The 21,362-nt window shown below is 45.1% G+C and overlaps 1 protein-coding gene across 2 annotated transcripts in view; it reads right to left on the reverse strand.

The window, feature by feature from the left end:
• LOC132391498 (deoxycytidine kinase 2-like) overlaps positions 1–14,546 on the reverse strand; it is a 40,837-nt gene extending 26,291 nt beyond the window's left edge. Inside the window, exons 1-2 of one of the 2 annotated variants that reach the window (XM_059964770.1) lie at positions 13,962–14,546; positions 2,941–3,053 (exon numbers count right to left, since the gene is read on the reverse strand). In XM_059964770.1, coding sequence (XP_059820753.1) covers positions 2,941–3,053; positions 13,962–14,226 — 378 coding nt within the window. In that variant the 5' untranslated portion in view covers positions 14,227–14,546. Of the gene's footprint in view, positions 1–2,940; positions 3,054–3,177; positions 3,200–13,961 lie in introns of those variants that run through there. The other variant, XM_059964776.1, reaches the window with a different exon arrangement.
• Between the last annotated feature and the right edge of the window lie 6,816 nt (positions 14,547–21,362).

The raw sequence follows: 21,362 nt of genomic DNA on the forward strand, positions 1-21,362 counted from the left end.
CATCTGCCTGAAGCGACTGTTTTTAAGGTGACGGTAATCCGCCTTTGCCCCTCCTGTCAGTAGAAACGGTTGTCAGCGGCTATTTGAGGTGTGCGCCATCGGGAGCATTTAATCGGTAGTGGGAGCTGTAAAAAACTTTAACGACTATTTTGCTTTTATTAGCTAAATTTAAGTTCCTCCTTGGCTTTGGTGAGAACATGTGGTATGAATTTTACTCCAAGCATCTGGAGAGTATTCAACACAGTACCACTGTCCTCCTTGCGCTGTGGATGGAACCTACGGATCTGCAGCAGTCTCTCACCATTGTGGGGTCTATTGGGCTTTGTGCTCCAGTCTCCAGGACTACACGCCTTCAAACCCAGTTCTCAAATTCTGAATCAGAATCAGAATTTAATATCAATAGCATGTATCATGAAAGTTATTAAATTTGTGGCAGCAGTACAATGCAATACATGATATAGAAAAAACCTGAATTGCAGTAAATTAAATTACAGTATTAAATAGTTCAATTAAATAGAAGTGGAGAAACAAAAATTATAAAGAAGTAGTGAGGTAGTGTTCATAGTCAATTCAGAAATCAGATGCCAGAAGGGAAGAAGCTGTTCCTGAATCATTGAGTGTGTGCCTTCAGGCTCCTGTACCTCCTTCTTGATGTTAGCAATGAGAAGAGTGCATGTCCTGAGTGATGTGGGTCCTTAACGATTGCTGGCGTCTTTCTGAGACACCGCTCCTTGACAGTGTCATGGACACTACAGAGGCTACAGGCTACTGCTCATGATGGTGCTGACTAATTTTATTAATTTTATAACTTTGATCCTGTGCAGTAGCACCCACCATCCCTATACACTCCACGGTACATCTGTAGAAATTTTTGAGTGCTTTAGGTGGCATACCAAATCTCCTCAAACTCCTCATGAAATATAGCCACCGTCTTGCATTCTTTATAGCTGCATTGATATGTTGGGACCAAGTTAGGTCCTCAGAGGTATCATAAGATATCTCTGTGATATCCCAAAGCCATAGTGCAACAGAAAGAAACGGCCAACCAGATCAATTGCATTCAGAGTCAGATGCAAATGCAGTCACAACCAAGATGCCCAACTAAGATAATCTCATTTGCCGGTGGTTGGCCCATATCCCTCTGAACTTTTCCTATATATGCACATGACCAGGTGTCTTTTAAATTTTGTCAATGTACCTGCCTCAACCACCACCCCCACCCCCGGTAACTGATTCACCCTTTCCTATAAAATCTCTCCCTTCTCATCTTGAACCTATGCTCTCTATTTCTTGATTACCCAACCTTGGGAAAAAGACTGTGCACATTTACCCTATCTATGCCCTTCATTCGGGTGGAGATACGTCTCTATCAAGGAGGTGTAAGGCGCTCCTTCCCTCCGCTAGACTGCAGGTCACCCTTGGGCAAGGTGTAGCACCTGCTTAGCAACCCCGCCCCCCCACCCCCAATCAGGGTCACATGAAGCCATAGGAGCAGATGCTGGATGGTTCTATGAACAGCTGGTGCACATCACAAGACCTGATTAGGTGACCATCGTTGCCCAGGATCCTGAGGGCAATGGAGCCCACGTAGATATTTGAGCGATCCGTCTACAGTGACAGGTAACCATGCGCCATAGATGTAACTGACTTTGGTATCCGTCAACACGAGATTCTGCGGATGCTGCAGATCCAGAGGAACACGAGCAAAGTGCTGGAGGAAATCAGCAGGTGAGACAAGCATCCATGGAAAGGAATAGGAAGCCAACGTTTTGGGCTGGGACCCTGCAGGATATGTCACAGTGAGGAACAAAACTTAAATCGCAACTAATTTTGATCCTAAAGTTCTACCTGGATGGCAAGGTGGAGAGATGTCTCTACCAAAGGAGGTGTAAAGTGCTCCTTCCCTCCACTAACCTGCAGGCCACCCTTGGGCAAAGTGTAGCACCTGCATAGCCACCTCCTCACCCTCCCCACATCGGGGTCACATGAAACCACGGGAGCAGGTGGTGGACGGTCGTATGAGCAGCCAGTGCACAGTGGTTAGCACAATGCTTTACAGTACAGGTGACCCAGGTTCAATTCCCACCGCTGCCAGTAAGGAGCTTGTCCACTATGGTGTCCTCTGGGTGCTCTGGTCTCCTCCCACTGTCCAAACAAGTTCTAGTTGGTAGGTAAACTGGTCATCGTAAATCGTCCCATGATTAGGCTAGGATTAAACCAGTTCTTGGCAGTGCAGATCGAAGGGCCAGAAGGGCTAGTTCCATGCTGTTTCTCAATAAGTATATAAAAGCATTCAGAACGTTTATAGCACAATAATTGTAACCAAGGTTAATGCAAAGAGTTGTGTCCCAGTCTGCAGTTGTTTCACTAACCAATAGCATTTCATGATTCAAGATCCAAATTTATCACGTGTTCTTCTGTGAAATGCTTCATTTATGTTAACAACCAACTCATCCAAGGGAGTGCTGGAGCAGTCCACAAGTGTCACCACCTATTCCAGCACCAACGCAGCATGCACAGTATTTGAGAAAGCAAAACATCGGTGCTAATCATAGCTCAACCCCATTCCCCCTCGCCCAGTCCCCACAAACTTTAAAAATGGATTCTATGCTTCTGGAAGACCCTTTTCAAACATGATCTTGAACATCTCTCCAATGAGTCTTGTTTCAAGACACAAGAGATTCTGTAGATGCTGGAAAGCTTGAGCAACACACACAAAATGCTGGAGGAAATCAGCAGGTCAGGTAGCATCTATGGAAATGAATAAACAGTTGATGTTTGGAGCCTTCATCTTGTCTCAAACTCTTCTGTTCCAAGGACAGCAACCCCCAAATCTCCAGCCAATATTTGTCACTAAAGTTGCTCATTTCTGGAGCCTGTCTCATGAACTAGTCTGACTGATAAGCCTCAAGACACTCCGGCAATCTCGACAACACTCACCTTGTTGTCGCTGGTCGTGGAAATATTACACCACTTTGTGATGGGCTCTGGAACCACCTCCCATTCGCTATTCACCTGCTGCAATAATCTCGTGAATGTGGATTTTCCGACAGCTAAATCAAAGCGGAAAACATGGCTCAGTTTAAAAGCAATATTCAAAATATGGTTAATAGGTTTAGTCTACACTTGATTTTGGTGTTGTAGCAGCTAGCTTTGCTATCTCATAGCTCCACATACCCAGGTTCAATCCTTAAAGTTGCATATGTCTTCCCTGTGACCGTTTAAGTTTCCCGTGTTCCCAAGGTTTCCTCCCACTTCCCAAAGACAGGCTAGTAGTGTTGGAAACGCACTGTTTTTCAAAAAAAAAACACATTTTATAAGATTTGTACTTTTTAACAAATTCATGTATCCCCACTCATTGGAAGCTAAACTAACGGTTTACCACCTTTCTCATTTTCATTGGCTAAGTATTAGCACATTATCCACATGATGTAATTGTTTTAATTATTAACTAGTTTATCTTTACCTAAGGAATCTTATCTATAAAAGTGATGGATTTTTCAGAGGTTCCATCTTGGCTTCTTTGTTCCTTTGTCTCCACATCCATTCAACTCTTAGCATCGTTTCTCAGCTCTTTATTTAGCTTGCTTAGTACTTGTATGTTTGTTTGCATTTTAAAATAAAATTAAATCGTAAAATTAAGCCTACTCGTCACTCCTGACTCCTGGAAGAACCCGAAGGATCAGAAAATAAACAGAGATCCAACAGTAGGTAAAATGGCCACTGTAAATTTCCCCAAGTGTAGAATCAATGGGAAGTTGGTGAATCTGCAAGACAGGTTAATCGCAAGGCTACTGGGGAATGAGATTATTCCACTGGGAACGAGCATGGATGAGATGGGCCAAATTGTTTTTTATTAAACAAAATATATTTCATTCAAAAATAAAATTATATACAATAACCATTCAATGACTTTCAATTCTTTACAGTTGTTTCCATTACTGTCTTTACATTTTCAAGATTTTCGTCACCCACGTGGCACTCTGTTCTTTCATATTTACATTCAGGGGTATACCCTCAACCCCCTTACCCCTCAACTCCCGCGGGAGAAGAACCCTAGACTGTGGTCCTTCCCCACCGGGCCCTTGTGGTTTGAGTGCGTCCCTCAGCACGTACTCCTGCAGCCAAGAATGTGCCAGTCGGCAGCATTCCCTCACGGACATCTCCGCGTGCTGGTAGACCATCAAGTTTCGGGCCGACCAAAGAGCGTCTTTGACCGAGTTGATGATCTGCCAGCAGCACCAGATGTTGGTCTCTGTGTGCGTCCCCTCCTGTAGATCAGAGAGTCCTCTGTCACACGGCCAAATGGCACCCATGTGGTCACAGGGAGAACGTAGAAACTCAAACCCCCATCGGTGAACGTTAATGCAATAAAGAGATCGCCTAACTGCTACCATACCACCAGTGTGATACGGTGGCTGAAAACTTAACTCGGTTTGAGTTCCTTAAATCTGAATTTGAGTTATCATTTATTTAATAGGATGTGAACATTTTTCAGCTGACTACGTGGTTCCAAGTTCCAGGGCAGACCTGCATCAGAGTGGGAACTGGATGGCGAAGGGGAAGGTAATCGGAAGTTCAGTCAGTGGTGAAATTGTCATCAATAGACATGATGGCACCATTAAAGTGGAGAATGGACGTGTCCATATCGGAAGCAGGTTGGGAGGCAACAGAGTCAAAATAGCCTGGACAGTCTGTGGGCGGGTAGTGAATATTGGTCATAGCAACCAGAAAATGCTAGAGGAACTCAGCAGGTCAGGCAGCATCTATAGGAATGAATCCCAATGAACGGTTTTAGTCCAAAACTGTTCCAAACCCTCCACAGGCACGACTTGTCCTGCTGAGTTGCTCCCCCATTTTGTGGGTGTTACAGGCACTTGCAGAATCTCTTGCGGCTATGTTCTGGATATCAGTCACCACCTCCATCTCTGGCAATAGGTTAGGGAAGTCGAGTAAAGAAGAAAAGTCAGAGAAGGTGCCACTGTAAATGAAAGTAGCCCATTCACAAAGAGGTGCAGAACCAGCACTAATCATTTATTTATTGAGCCGCAGTGCGGAATAAGCCCTTCTGGCCCATTTGAGTGTGCTGTCCTGCAATTCCCCAATTTAACCCTAGCCTAATCACAGGACAATTTACCTCCCAACATGTGGGAGGAAGGCGGGATGCCTGGAGGGAACCCACGCAGTTCACATGAGACAATGGCGGGGATTGAACCCGGGTCGCTGGCACTGTAGAGCATTGTGCTAACCACTATGCCACAGCGCCGTTCTACTGTCATCAACGTATCAGAACAGAGATGAGAAGGGGGAGGGGGCCTGAGTGGGGTTGACAGACACCGACCGTTCCACGAGTCCCACAAAGAGGCAGGAAGGCTTGGAGTTGGGGGAGAACGGTGTCGGCCGAGGACCTAATTCTGTTCACATGTGAAGTGCTGAGGTGCCGACCTTCCTTCACAGTTCACACAGGTTACTTTTGAAATCTTACCCAAAGACTTCAATGAGCTCCTTTTGTCATCCACAGTGATCAGTCCTAATGGAGCACGGAACTGCTCGTATAAATCTGTTGCGTAACACCCAATACTGGTGGAAAAGACTTCACACCTTTAAACATTAGCATGGCTTACCATGCACCACTCCCCTCTGTGTAAAGAACTTACCTCTGACATCCTGCCTATAATCACCTTAAAGTTATGCCCCCTTATATTAGCCATTTCCCCTCTGGAAAACAAGGTCTCCAGCAATCCATTCTGTCTATACCGCATCATCTTGTTCTATAAGTCACCTCTCATCCTCCTTTACTCCAAAGAGAAAAGTCCTAGATCACTCAGCTTATGTATAAGACACATCAACACACACTAAATGCTGGAGGAACTCAGAAAGCCAGACAGCATCTATGGAAAAGAGTAGAGTCGATGTTTCGGGCTGAGACCCTTCTGCATCTGCAGATTTCCTCTTGTTTGTACAAGATGTGCTCTCGTTAAGGCAACATCCTGGTAAATCTCCTCTGAACTCTCTCTGAAACCTCCACATCCTTCCTATAATGAGGTGACTGGAAATGAACACAGCATTTAAGTATTGCTCACCCACTGAGAGATCTGTGACCTGTTCCGGTTCGTTACCTAATACTAGATCCAGTATCCAGTGCCCCTAGTCGGCCTGTCAACATACTATGACAGGAATCCATTCTGGACACACTTAACAAACTCTGCCCTATCTAAACTATTGGAACTAATCAGGTGCCAATCAATATTAGGGAAGTTAAAGTCACCCATGATAACAACCCTGTTATTTTCGTACCTTTCCAAAATCTGCCTCCCAGTCTGCTGTGAAATCAACAGTTGACTTTTCGGGCCGAGACCCTTATTCAGGACTGGAAAGGAAGGAGGCAGAAGCCAGAATCAGAAGGAGGGAGGAGGGGAAGGAGTACAAGTTAGAAGGTGATAGGTGAGACCAGGTGAGAAGGAAGGAAGGGAGGGGAGTGATTGAAGTGAGAGGCTGGGAGGGGTGAAACAACAGATAACATAATTGTTAAGCAAACTTTAAGGATCTGGTCTCAATTTAGAAAATTTTTTGGATTAGTGAATTTTTCATTATCATCTCCCATTCTCCTTATTTATTTGTTTTATCCCTTCCATGACTGATAAAGTCTTTAAAGATTGGGATGAATTAGGTATTAAGTATTTTTGGGACCTATTTATCTCAGGATCTCTTGCTTCATTTGACCAATTGTCAAATAAATTTGCACTCCCAAAATCACATTTTTACAGATACCTTCAAATTAGAGATTTTCTACATTTCCAATTAGCTACTTTTCCTATAGGTCCTGATAAAAATTTACTGGATGATCTTTTAAATTTAAAACCTTTTGTTAATGGTTCTATTACCAGTATCTATAACTTGTTGATTGATTCTAGACAAGACTTTTTAGATAAAATTAAAAAAGCTTGGGGGGATGACCTAAATTGTCAGATTTCTGATGATAGAGGGAATAAAATTCTTAAACGGGTTAATAAATCATCTTTCTGTGCTCATCACTCTCTTCTACGATTTAAAGTGGTTCATGGAGCTTACATTTCTAAACAGAAGCTCTCCAGTTTTTACTCGAATGTTTCCCCACTTTGTAATAAATGCAACTCTGCTGATGCCTCTTTAATTCATATGTTTTGGTTTTGCCCTACAATTGGAAAGTTTTGGCGGGAAGTATTTCATACCTTCTCTCAACTTTTTAGGGTCCAATTTGACCCAAATCCCCTTACTGCCTTGTTTGGTATTATTGCAAATGAAGATATAACTTTAAATACTCCTATCCTACAGGTTTTAGTTTTTACCTCTCTTTTAACAAGAAGAGCAATCTTGCTTAAATGGAAGGAGTCTACCCCTCCTACACATCTTCAATGGCTACGTGAGATTATGTCGTATTTAAATTTAGAAAAGATCTGCTGCTCAGTCTTAAATTCGAAACAATCTTTTTATGATATTTGGGGACCTTTCCTAAATTACTTTTCCAATTTATAAAGTTTAACAGTGCACAGACTTTTATGTATATTTTTATCTTCTCTTCTTAAGTGAATATGTTTTTTTTCTAATTATCCATTGTCATCCATCAGCTTTTTTCTTTGGTAGTTGGTAGGGGGTTGACTTTTTTAATATATATATATATATATATATATATAAAATTCTTTTATGATGTATGACCTATCTTTAAATTTTTGATTACAGAGTGATATACCTTTATGTGTTATGCTATAACATTTTGATCAATTTTATTACAATATATGAATGTACACAATTTATATTGAGATGTATGTATGTGTTGCACTCTGTAAATCTTTTTTTTCTTCTGAATAAAAATATTGTAAAAAGAAAGAGAGGGAAGGAAGAGAGGGGAGGGATTGAAGTGAGAAACTGGGCGCTGATAGGTGAGGGGGAAGGAGGGAAGGGGAGTGATTGAAGTGAGAGGTTGGGAGGTGATAGGTGAGAGGGAAGGAGGGAAGAGGAGGGATTGAAGTGAGAAGCTTTGAGGCGATAGGTGAGAGGGAAGAAGGGTAGGGGAGCGATTGAAGTGAGAAGCTGGGAGGCGATAGGTGGAAGAGGTATTGACGTTTTGTTTCTTTGGCATTTCCCGTTGTTCCTCTATACCATTCAATAGCCACCCATTTGCAGACTGGCCTGTGTCTTGTCTTGTTGCACCTTCCCAAACACAGTATCTCTCAGGATTAAATTCCAATTGCCTCTCTTATGACCATCAACATCCTGTAGTTTAAAACATTCTCCTCAGCTGCAGAGACAAGTTTTGTACGGAAAGTGCTAGAAAACATTCAGCGGTTCAACCAACATTTCATGAAATAAACATTTCAGGTCAGACTAAAATAATGGATCTAACAAAAGAGTCATTAACCCAAGATGTTAAATGTTTCTCTCTCCACAGGTGATGCCTGACCAACCAATGGAATGCTATCAGCACTTTCAGCTTTTATTTCAGATTTTTAGCATCTGCAGTCATTCGATTTTTGAGTTTTACATCGTCTAAAAACCTTTGTTGTGTCACAATGCCTCATATCTACTGTGATGAAGTGCTTTGAGAGGTGGGTGATGAAACATTTCAACTCCTGCTGGAGAAGAGACTTGGATCTGCTCCAGTTTGCAACATGTTCACAGCAGATGCCAGCTCACAGGCCCTTCACTCAACCCTGGCTGTCAGGCAGCCTCTCAAGGGGGTGAGCCCTCACGAGGTGGCAGGGCCTGATGGCGTACCAGGTAAGGCTCTGGAAACCTGTGCCAACCAACTGGCGGGGGTACTCAAAGACATTTTCAATCTCTCACTGCGACAGTTCCAAGTTCCCAGTTCCCACCTGCTTCAAGAAGGCAACAATTGTACCAGTGCCCAAGAAGAGCTGTGTGAGCTCCCTTCACAACGATCATCCAGTAGAACTCATATCGATGGTGATGGAATGCTTTGAGAGATTGGTCGTGGCTAGAATCAACTCCAGCCTCAGCAAGAACCTTGACCCACTGCAATTTGCCTATCGTCACAGCAGACACAATCTTAATTGCTCTCCGCGGGGCCACGGGTCACCTACGCGCTTCACACTTATGACCGTGTGGCTGAACCCAGCTCCAATGCCATGTTCAACCTTGCTGACATCATCACAGTCGTAGGCCAAATTAAAGGTGGTGACGAATCAGCCTACAGAAGCAGACTGAAAGTCTGTCGTAGTGGTGCTACAATAACAACCTCTTCTTCAATGTCAGCAGGACCAACGGACTGATTATTAACTTCAGAAAGAGGAAACCATAAGTTAACGAGCCAGTCCTCATCAGAGGATTGGAGGTGGAAGGGGGAAGCAACTTTAAATTCCTCAGTTGGTCAGAAACGACCAGGCGTGAAAATGAAATGATTTCACTACTTTAACAAGTTAGGAGCTACAAAGAATATGAAGGTTTCAACAATTATCTTGAATGTTACAATGAAAACGAAGATTTGGAGGATGCAATTGTTGAACAAATAGTATAAAGTCAGTCCAATATCTGCATTGATCTTGTTAATTTACAGTCAATTAAAAGAACATGGCAGTGTACACTGGAATGAATTTTTACATCGATAACGATTAGGAGCTAATACACGATTTTGTAGTACTGTAGTAATTGGTAGTGTTCTAATTTGTTCTGTATTTCATTTAAATGCATAACTTTTACTAATTTTTTCTTATTTTTAAATACCTTTTTAACTATTTCCATGAAACTTCAGCTAATTGGGCAGCCACAATTGGGCCAAAATATACTGGCCCTGATGTGTCCCAATTGACCAGAATCGACTGTATTTGCAGAGGATCCGACTGAACTATAATATGCTAAGATTTACAACTATGGAGAGACAAGGAAGAAGATTTTGGAATTGAGCACTTTACACTTTCGAAGAATTTCGGTAAGAATAATATTTGAGATTTGAGTTTCCCCAAGAAGTAGCACTGCATTTTTCAGCCAAATGTATTTACAAACTGTTTTGACTCATTCTCTCTTTAAAGGATAATGAAACATTTATGATTTCAAGTTATTGCTTAGAAATTGGATTGCAGCTTGCTTAGTGCATTGCATGGATATTTCAAGAGCTAACACTGAGCACAAGAACGTAAGAGATAGTAGGGTTATTAGTCCATTCGGCCTCTTTGTACTTGGTCTGCCAATCGGCAGGATTGACCTACTTCCCATCCCTCAAATATCCTTTAATGTGCATTTTAATTTGGGAGCGTATCAATGATCCCAGCACGTCCACCCACTGACTCTGTCTACAACTCCTGCTGCCTTCGGAAAGTGGACAACTCGATCAAGGACCACTCACACACTTGTCATTCTTTCTTCTCCCCTCTCCCTCTTTCTCTATAACTGTTTCAACACTTAGCCTATGAATGGTCCATTCAAAAGTCTGATAAGTGATGAAGTCCAGATCTCTCAATCCACCTCAAAGTCAAAGTACATTTATTATTGAAGTATGTATACTGCTGTACACACCACCCTGAGGTATGTCTCCTTACAGGCAGCCACACATCAAAGAAACCCAGTGTAACCCATTTTAGCAAAAGGCCATCAAGCACCCAACGGGCAGAAGAAAAAACAAATCATGCAAGCAACTGAAGTTCACAGAAGTGAGACCTCCGCCACGAAGTTGGTCTTAGTTCAGCGCAGAGATGAGTAAACCTTGTGGAGCAACAGCTGAACCGGCCCGTCTCTCGCCTCTGGCCCTGACACCCTGACCTTTTCAATCTGGCCCAGTCTCTTTGTTGCCCTCGCACTTTTATGTCTACCTACACTGCACTTTCTCAGTAACTGCAACACCGTATCTATGTTCCAAACACGAGGAAATCTGCAGATGCTGGAAATTCAAGCAACACACACAAAATGCTGGTGGAACGCAGCAGGCCAGGCAGCATCTATAGGGAGAAGCCCTTCGTCAGGACGAAGGGTCTCGGCCCGAAACGTCGACAGTGCTTCTCCTTATAGATGCTGTCTGGCTTACCGTACCTATGTTGTTTTCTTGTAACTATTTCAATTTATTCATGTATTGAACGATCAGATAACATGCACAACAAAACCTTTTGACATGATCTTAGGTTTGCTAAAAGCAAACCAATTCCAATAACAACGTCAACCAACCAGGAGAAAAAATATTCTCCACTCCCAGAAAGCTTCCCATAGGTTTTACTCCCCTAAATGTCAAAACTCAGAGGTGCCTGTCATGAATTTTAGATTTACTTGCCCACAGAATTGCATAAATAATTTCACCACATTGTGCACCCTCGTCCTCTATCATCCCAAAATGTACGAGGGGTATTGAGTCTAATTTGGCGAAAGGCAGAGCAGCATTCTGAATGCTGCAGGGAGTCAGCGGGTCAGACAGCCTCCAGGGAGGGAAATGGGCCATCGCTGTTTCATTCCCCTCCACAGATGCTGCCTGACCTGCTGAGTTCCTCCCGTTATTGGTGCGCTGATCCTGATTTCCGGCCTCTGCAGTCTGGTGTGTCTTCACAATGGGCAGGAGTGCTACCTGAACTAGGTGTAAATCCCCAACAACACACACTCACACATACACAGATACCGGAGGAACTCAGCTGGTCAGGCAGCATCTGTGGAGGGGAATAAACAGTAGCTGTTTCAGGTTGAGACCCGTCATCAGGACTGGAAAAGAAGGAGCAGGAGACACAAGGCACTGCAGACGCTGGAATTTGGAGCAGTTTCTCTGTGTGGCTACCCATCCCTTAAAGGTTATAAAAACAGGAGGTTCTGCAAATGCTGGAAATCTTGACCTACTCTCTCTCACACACAGTGCTGGAGGAACACAGCAGGGCAGGCAGCATCTATGGAGGGGAATAAACTGACAACATAACCAGCAAAGACCTTCCATCAGGACTGGAAAGGAAGCCAAAGCAAGAAGGTGGGGAGAGTGGAAGCTGGTAGGTGAGAGTTGAGATCACAGTTCAAAGAGTGAGAAAGCAGCAGAGATCACAAAGGGGGAGAAGTGAGAGTGGGTCTCACTGAATCTCCTTCCAAGAGAAGATTTAAACTTCTTCTGGGTGGTCATATCTCAGAGACATAGGATACAGAAATCTACAGCACATTACAGGCCCTTCAGCCCCAATGTTGTGCCAACTTTCATGTAACCTACTTTAGAAACTGCCTAGAATTACCTTACTGCATAGCCCTCTATTTTTCTAAGCTCCATGTACCTATCTAAGAGTCTTGTAAAAAGCCCTATTGTATCCACCTCTACCACCTTCACTGGCAGTGCATTCCACTCATCCACCACTCTCTCTGTGAAAAACTTACCCCTGACATCCCCTCGGTACCTATTTCCAAGCATCTTAAAACTATGCCCCCTCATGTTAGCCATTTCAGCCCTGGGAAAAAGCCTCTGGCTGTTCACACGATCAATTCCTCTTATCACCTTATACACCTCCATCAGGTCACCTCTTATCCTCCGTTGCTCCAAGGAGAAAAGGCCAAATTCACTCAACCTATTCTCATAAGGCATGCTCCCCAATCCAGGCAACATCCTTGTAAATCTCCTCTGCACTGTCTCTATAGTATCCACATCCTTACTGTAGTGAGGTGACCAGAAATGAACACAGTACTCCAAGCGGGGTCTAAGGTCTTATATAGCTTTAACATTACCTCACGGCTCTTGAACTCAACCCCACGGTCGATGAAGGTCATCACACCATACACCTTCTTAACAACACTGTCAACCTGCACAGCAGCTTCGAGCGTCCTATGGACACAGACCCCAAGATCTCTCTGATCCTCCACAATGCCGAGAGCCTTACCATTAATATTATATTCTGTCTTCAAATTTGACCTGCCAAAATGAACCACTTTACACTTAACCGGGTTGAAGTCTATCTGCCACTTCTCAGCCCAGTTCTGTATCCTTTCAAAGTCCCGCTGTGACCTCTGACAACCCTCCACACTATCCACAACACCGCCAACCTTTGTGTCATCAACAAACTTACTAACCCATCCTTCTACTTCCTCATCCAGGTCATTTATAAAAATCACAAAGAGAAGGGGTCGCAGAACAGATCCCCACGGAACACCACTGGTCACCACCCTCCATGCAGAATACAACTACCCTTTGCCTCCTGTGGGCAAACCAATTCTGGATCCTCAAAGCAAGGTCTCCTTGGATCCCATGCCTCCTTACTTTCTGAAGGAGCCTTGCATGGGGAACTTTATCAAATGCCTTACTGAGATCCATATACACCAAATCCACTGCTCAACTGTCATCAATGTGTTCTGTTACATAATTCAATCAGACTTGTAAGGGACGATCTGCCCTCGACCATGTGACTACCCCTAATCAGATTATGCCTCTCCAAATGCTCATAAATCCTGCCTCTCAGGATTTTCTCCAACAACTTGCCCAGCACTAGTTTATAATTCCTAGGTTATCTCTACTCCCTTTTTTGAACAAGGGGACAACAAACACGTCCTTTCAACCCTCCGGTATTTCTCCCGTCCCTATTGATGATGCAAAGATCATCGCCAGAGGCTTAGCAATCTCCTCCCTCGCTTCCCACAGTAGCCTGGGGTATAGAGTATCACAGTCCGGTCCCGGAGACTTATCTAATACCTTTCAAAAGCGCCAGCACACCCTGTTTCATAACGTCTATATGCTCAAGCGTTTCAGTCCGCTGCAAATCATCCCCACAATTGCCAAAGTCCTTTTCACTGGTGAATACCGACGCAAATCAGATTCTAGTTTCACAGTGGAGCAGCAAATCGAATTCTGCAGATGCTGGAAATCTTAAGTAACTGTTTAATCCCCTCTATTGACGCTGCCTGACTTGCTGAGGTCACCTATGTTGCCTTATCGGTTGGATCTTACACCTCATTTGCCCACGAACCACGCGCGTTCAGCGTTGCAATTCCCGCCTCGCCCCTAAGTTTTGCCGGCGGTATCACTTTACCGATGTTTCCTTCCACCGATATCCTGGTAACCGCCGGTCCCCCGGCCGAGCCCGCGCTGGACAGGAACCGCGACCGCTCCGCTTCGGTGGTCATCGCCGCCGGGTGAAGTCGGCGCCGGGAAGCGGCAGCTCCGGACGCCGGCGGGTGGCAGAGACAAAGGGAGCGTGTGAGCAGCGAGAGCCCGCGTACCGCTCTGCCGGACACGGGACGCGATGGGACCCCGAGGAAAACGGCTGCCCTAAAGCCGGCGGTGGCTGCAGCCATTGCCAGCTATAGGGCTTGCATGGTACTACAGGGGCACAGCTCGGCGCACCCCGTGCGTCCTTACAGCCGATTCCGACAATCAATTCCGGGTTAACTCCACCAGCCAGCCCTGTTGCGGCGGTTGAATCCACTGACACAGTCGCTGTCCTACTGTTTTTATCGGCCGTGCTGCTAGCTAGAAATGTTCCTCCGGCCAAAAGCCACTTTCCTATCAGAGTCACCTCATGTTCAGATAAGACCCACTGTCCTCGCTTGATAAACTCCTCCTCGCCTCTGTTCTACAGTAAATAAACGTCCCTCTATTCTGAAGGTGTACACCCTGGTCCTAGACTCCCGCACTCCACATTCTCTCCACAACCACTCTATTTAGGCCTTTTCAATATGTAATAGGATTCAATGAGACCCCCCCTCCCCCCCACTCATTCTTCTAAATTCCAGCGAGAACAAATATAATATGAGATCCTCCTATCAGGATCAGGTTTAATATCACCGCTGTATGTCATGAAACGTGTTAACTTTCGGCAGTAATACAATGCGATGCATGATGATATAGGAAAATAAATCTCTCTCTCTCTCTCTCTCTCACTCCCTATATATATATATTTAAATAAGTACTGTAGTGCAAGATCAGAAATAAAAGCAGTGAGGTAGTGTTCATGGTTCAATGTCCATTCCGAAATCGGATGGCAGAGGGGAGAAAGCTGTTCCTGAACCGTTGAGTGTGTGCCTTCAGGCTCCTGTACCTCATCCGTGATGGTGACAATAAGAAGAGGACATGTCCTGGGTGACTGGGGTCCTCAATGATGGACACTGCCTTTCCGAGGTACCACTCCTTGAGGATGTCTTGGATACCAGGGAGGCATATGTTAACCCTTTCACTCCCGTGGACTTCCTGTGGACCCTCTCCAATGGCAGCACATCTTTTCTGAGGTAAGAGACCCCAAGTCGCTCACAATACTGTACATGCAGCCAGTCTATGGGTATACCACCACACTCAACAGCAACACACACAAAAAATGCTGGAGAAACTCAAAGGGTCAGGCAGTATCAAAGGAGGGGAATAAAGAGTCGTCATTTCAAGCCGAGACCCTTCTTCGGAACTGTACGTCGTGTTTTATAGGATTGTTTTTATAACTTATTTTTAATATTTCTTATGCTGCATTGATTTCGGAGACACAATCGTTTCATTTTCCGTTACATTCATGTACTGAAGAATAAGATCAAACCACATAGAAGTAGAATTAGGCCATTCGGCCCATCAAGTCTGTTCCACCATTCCATCATGGCTTATTTAAAAACACGAGGAAGTCTACATCTGCTGGGAATCTAAAGCAATAGCCACAAAATGCAGGATGAACTTAGCAGGTCAGGCAGCGTCTATGGAAATGAATAAACAGCTGCTGTTTCAGGCACAGTCCCTTTTTCAGGACTGAAAAGCACGGAGGAAGACAGCAGAATAAAAAAGTAGGAATTATTATCTCTCTCAACCCCATTCCCCTGCCTTCTCCCTTTGACACCCTGACTAATCGAGAACCTATCAACTTCTGCTTTAAATATTGACCTCCATCTGTGGCAATGAATTCCACAAATTCACTATCCTTGCTAAAGAAATTCCTCCTCATCTCTGTTCTAAATCAACATCCCTCTATTCTGAGGCCGTGCCCTCTGATCCTTCATTCTCGCCACATCCACTCTATCTAGGCTTCAATGAGATCTCTCACCTTCGAAACTCCAGCAAGTACAGGCCTACACCCATCAAACGCTCCTCATATGTTAACCCTTCCATTCTCGTCACCGGCAGCCAACCAGAAAAAAGCCCCCTTTATTTCCACGCTTTACCTCCTGCCAGGGTGCCAATCTGCTAGCCATGCTAGTATCTTTCCTGTAATACCATGGGCACTCAGCTTGTTAAGCAGCCTCGTGTGTGGCTCCTTGTCGAAGGTCCCCTGAATACCCAAGGAAACAACATCCACTGACTCTCTGTCTATCCCGCATGTCGTATCCTCAAAGGATTCCGACGGATTTGTCAGGCAAGATTCCCCCATAAGGAAACCATGGTGACTTTGGCCTATTTATCACGTGCTTGTTCAAGTGCCCCGAAAGCTCAACCTTAATAATGACCTCCAACAACTTTCCTGCCACTGAAATCCGGCTAACCGGCCTATAGTTTCCTTTCATCTGCCTCCCTCTCTTCTTAAAGAGTGGAGTGACATTTGCAATTTTCCAGTCCTCCGGGACCATTCCAGAATCCAGTGCCTTCTAATGCCTTCACAATCTCTTCAGCCACCTCTTTCAGGACCTTGGGCTGTCGTCCATCTGGCTCCTCAGTGATGCATTAATCTGCCAAATCATCCTATTCTTACCCTCACTGGTGCGTGGTACAGGCGGCAGTCCAGATATTACTACCTTGGAGGTCCTTCTTTTCAGTTTCCTACCCAGCTCCCTATATTCTCTCTTCAGGATCTCCTCCCACTTCCTACTAATGTCTTCAGTACCAGTATGTACCACGGCTTCTGGCTGCTGACCCTTCCCTTTAGAATGCTATGGACCCAATTCAAGGTGTCTCTGACCCTGGCACCTGGGAAGCAAAGTACCATCTGAGTGTTTTTTCACACCCACAGAGTCTGTTCCTCTAGCTATAGAATCCCCTATTACTACTACACTTCTCTCCTCTTCCTGTCCCCTTCTCTTCTCCACAGCACCAGAGACCAGGTCACCGCGGCTTCCCCTGGTAGGTCACTTCCCCACCACCCCAACAGCGTCCAAAGTGGTGTATGTATATTGAGGGGAATAGCCACAGGGGAACTCTGCACTGCCTGCCTACTCCCTTTCCCCTTCCTGACAGTCACCCAGGTACCTGCCTCCTGCGACTTAGGGGTGACTACTGTACCTCCCTGGAGCCATCTGTCACCTCCCCGTTCTCTCGTATGAGCCGAAGGTCATTGAGCTGCATCTCCAGCTCCTTAACCCACTCTCTAAGGAGCTGCAGCTCGATGAACTTTGTGCAGATGTAGACATCAGTGAGACTTGGAGCTCTCTCAGAATTCGCACATCTCACACAAAAAGACATACCACTAACTCTGCATGGATTCTCAGCACAATAACAATTAGCAATCTTTATTCAGTTGGTTATTGTCACATGTGCTGAGGTGTCTCTAAAGTGAACAGATTGCATATTGTTCATACAGTTCAGTTACGGAGTAATTGAAGAGTACAGCATCAGGCTCTTTGGCCCATCTATTAATCTGTCTACTCCCATCGACCTGCACCCATCCATGTACCTATCCAAATTTCTCTTAAATGTTGAAATCAAACCCACATCCACCATTTGCAATGGCAGCTCATTCCATGCTCTGTGAAGTACTTCCCCCTCCTGTGCTGAGTCCCCTTAAACATTTCGCCTGTCTCCCTTAACCCACAGCCTCTCATTCATTTAAGAAGAAGTTGGTCGTTCGCCTCCACCCGTCCCAACCTGCTTATCACCCTCTGCGAGAAACAAGTCCAGCAGACTTGTCTGGTGCTGCAGATTCCGGCATCTGCAGTCTCTTGTGTCTCCTGTTTGTGAAAGGGAATTGGAATTGGTTTCTTCTTGTTACACAGTGAAAAGCTTTTCTTGTATACTGTTCACGCATATCAATCCATTACAGGGTGCATTGAGCTAATAGCACTGCGATCACTCAAGCTGAGTATGATGTTCTCCAAAGGGGTTATCCTATTAGTGGAGAATGCCTGTGGGTTACTTTGTTTAACATGGGGAGGCTGATGCATGCGGCAGCCACCACACGACCCTTGACGGATCGGAGTCAGGATCCAGTGTTCCTGGGGACCAGTCACTGCTGCAGCCGCCTTCTGCTTTCCCAGCCATTGTGATGTGTCGTAATCTTCCTCCAGCTCCACCCTGGACGTTTTGGTTGGATCGCTCTTTGTCTGGTTCCTCCCTCTTGGCCAGTCTCCAGGCACATCGTTCTTGGGATCTCGGGAACTCACAAGCATTTCCACCGTGACGAGGTGACTATCCGCAGAGAAGTCAGGGGGATGCCACAATGGTTCAGTGGCTAGCGTAACACTTCACAGCGCTGGCGACCCGGGTTCAATTGCTGCTGCTGTCTGTAAGGAGTTTGGTGTTTTCCCTGTGACCACGTGGGTTTCCCCTATGTGCTTCAGTTTCCTCCCACATTCCAAAGAGGTACAGGTTAGTGGGCCAACTGGTCACATGGGTGCAATCCGGGCAGTGTGGGCTCATTGGGTGCAAAGGGCTGGGATGGTGTCTCTAAATAAATAAAACATAAATAAGGTTGAAGTAGTACAAGCTAAAAAGGTAATACTGAATAAAGTGTCACAGCTACAGAGGAAGTGCAGCGCAGGTGGACAATAAAGGCCAGGAAGGCTGGTATAGAAATCAGCAGACAGTCCCTTTGTCCTTCTGGTGTGTCTGCTGACCAGTGCAGAAGGGACCACGTTTGTGACCACCGATCGCAGTATACTAACTGGGATGTGGTGACGTCTGAATAGTTTGTTGAATGCAGCTGATTCAGTTCCATTTTCAGCAGAGTTTCTTCTTGTTTCTCTCTCTTCTATCTGTTAGATCCCTTCGGTCTTCTCCTTATACCTTTCCCAGACACTCGTATCAGCCTGCAAACTCCCTCCATAGGCACCTGAACCCCTATACCGTTGAGCTTCTCCCGCGTTCCATCCCGTCTCAGCCATTCACTCCTCTTCTTCTATCCAACCCACTCTTGCCTGTTCTCCAACTTTCCCTGGTTAATATCTGATTATTAGCATCATATGATTAATATGCCATTATATTTAGTATAGACATCAGAAAGTCTGCAGATGCTGGAAATCCACAGCAACACACACAAAATGCTGGAAGAACTCAGCAGGTCAGGTTGCATCTATGGAAATGAATAAACAGTTGATGTTCTGGGCCAAGACCTTTCAAGTCCTGCTGGTGTTTAGGGCAACAATGAAGGTCCTCCATCGCTGGTGGTGTTCAGGGCTTCCTTCATCATGTCAGTGGCTTCCTTTTGGTTTTGACTACTGTCCATCATGCAGGTCTTGGGTGGGGACTCAGGAATTCCATCACACTCATATGTAGAAGAATTCTCCATTGTTGTTTCTGTAACAATTATGTTTTACCAGTCAGGGTTGTTAGCCCTGAGCTGAACCCCCAAACCTGGAGGACCAGTGGACCACTGTTAGTCTGGCCTTTACCTTTTGACTTGTTTGGCATGGGTGACCCTACCAAGAGCCAAAGCGTAAAGCCCCGACTCCAGCCAGCATAGTCCTCCAGGTCATTGAAGCACGCAACCCTCCAAACCACCGCAAGACTGTAGTCTTATTGAAGGTACGCCTGTACACCCACTCGTTAATGCTAATATCTAATCAGCCAATCATATGGCAGCAAATCAATGCATAAAAGCATGCAGATGTGGTGAGGAGGTTTAGTTGTTGTTCAGACTAAACATCAAAACGGGGAGGAAATGTGATCTATGTGACTTAGACTGTAGAATGATTGTTGGTGCCAGACAGGGTGGTTTGAGTATCTTGGAAATGACCAACCTCTTAAGGTTTCATGTACAACAGTCTCGAGAGTTTACAGAGAATGGAGCAAAGAACAAGAAGCATCCAGCAAGTGGCAATTCTGTAGGCATAAACACCTTGTTAAGGTGAAAGATCAGTGGAGAACGCCCAGACTGGTTCGAACGGACAGAAGCTGGAAGTAACCCAAACAGCCACACGTTACTGCAGTGGGGTGCAGAAGAGCATCTCTGAATGCACATATTGAACCTTGAAGTGGACGGGGTACAGCGGCAGAAGACTGTGAACATACATTCTGTAACCACTTTATTAGTAGAGTAGCTTTCTTAAAGTTACTGAGTATATATTAGTCTATACAAAATAAATAATAATTTACTTTGACTAAAGGTTACTTCAGGTCTTTCCAATTTATTCCTAACCACCAGCTGTATGCATACCATCATTATCGTGGTTGGTTATCTCCTCAAAGAGGCAAACAGGAATTTGCATCCTGGCTCAGATTACGGAATACCATTCAAAATGTTGAAGAATAAGTAAACTTTCAAAAGCAGGGTGCAGCCTGGTAGCAGAACGCTATTACAGCACCGCTGACCCGGATTCACATCACTGCTGTCTGGAAGGAGTTCGTACGTTCTCCCCATGACCTCGTGAGTTTTCTGTGGATTTCTCTATGGGAGAGTAGGTTAATTGGTCATAGGGGGGACCCGTGCTCTTCTAGCAGCAGGACCCTGGTACCATGCTGTATTTCTAAATAAAATGTATAAATAAATATTACATCTAAGTGAGTGAGATCCATTTCGGAAAGGATTGGTCGCAATCCTGCTACTCCTTCCCCAGGGGCAGTGACCAGAAGGACTGCACCTTCTCAAAGGCAACAGGAAATGAGCAATAAATGTTGGTCTTGACAGGGAAAAGTCCTGCAGGCTGTGTCCTTTCTTCTGTAAATATCTGAGGAAGCACAATACTTAGTCTTTTCAACTTTACAACTGGAGTTTGAGTTGTTAATAATAGACACACTGAAATTGGAGGGTCAGCGTAATTGGTCTCTTTAAGAACCAGTTAATATTTTCCCTTCCCACATTCACAATGCTTCTGATCATTTTGAAGGAAATGCTTGTCTACCAGGAGACTCAAAACCAAGTTCTTGTTTCTTTGGAACGGAAGTAGACATGTTATGTCACTGCACCCTCTGGTGGAAAATAGATGTCTGATCATGTGGCTTGAGGGAGGCAACAGCAGGACCTTTGGTGAATGATTAAACCACCTAGAAATTAGATCACCTGGCCCAGAAAAGAAAACTGGCTATACTGATTCCACACACACAGGATCCACCTGTCCATTCTGCAGGCAGGAGGAGTCGGTGTATCATGCTTACATGGAGTGTGAAAGGTTGCAGCCCTGTTTGAGTTTCTGAAGGGGCTGATGATCAGGTTCCAGCTGCACTTTAGCCCTGCACTCCTCGTATACGGGCAGCCAGTTTGGAAGGAGGCTGGTCGTGGTCTCCTGGTGGGCTTGCTCCTGGCCCTGGCCAAGATGGCCATTCATGGGTCTAGGCGGCAGGAAGTGGGGGCTCTGCCGGGGCCGACTGCCTGCCG

The sequence above is a fragment of the Hypanus sabinus genome, chromosome 1 (genome assembly GCF_030144855.1).
Source record: "Hypanus sabinus isolate sHypSab1 chromosome 1, sHypSab1.hap1, whole genome shotgun sequence".
Classification (NCBI taxonomy): Eukaryota; Metazoa; Chordata; class Chondrichthyes; order Myliobatiformes; family Dasyatidae; genus Hypanus; species Hypanus sabinus.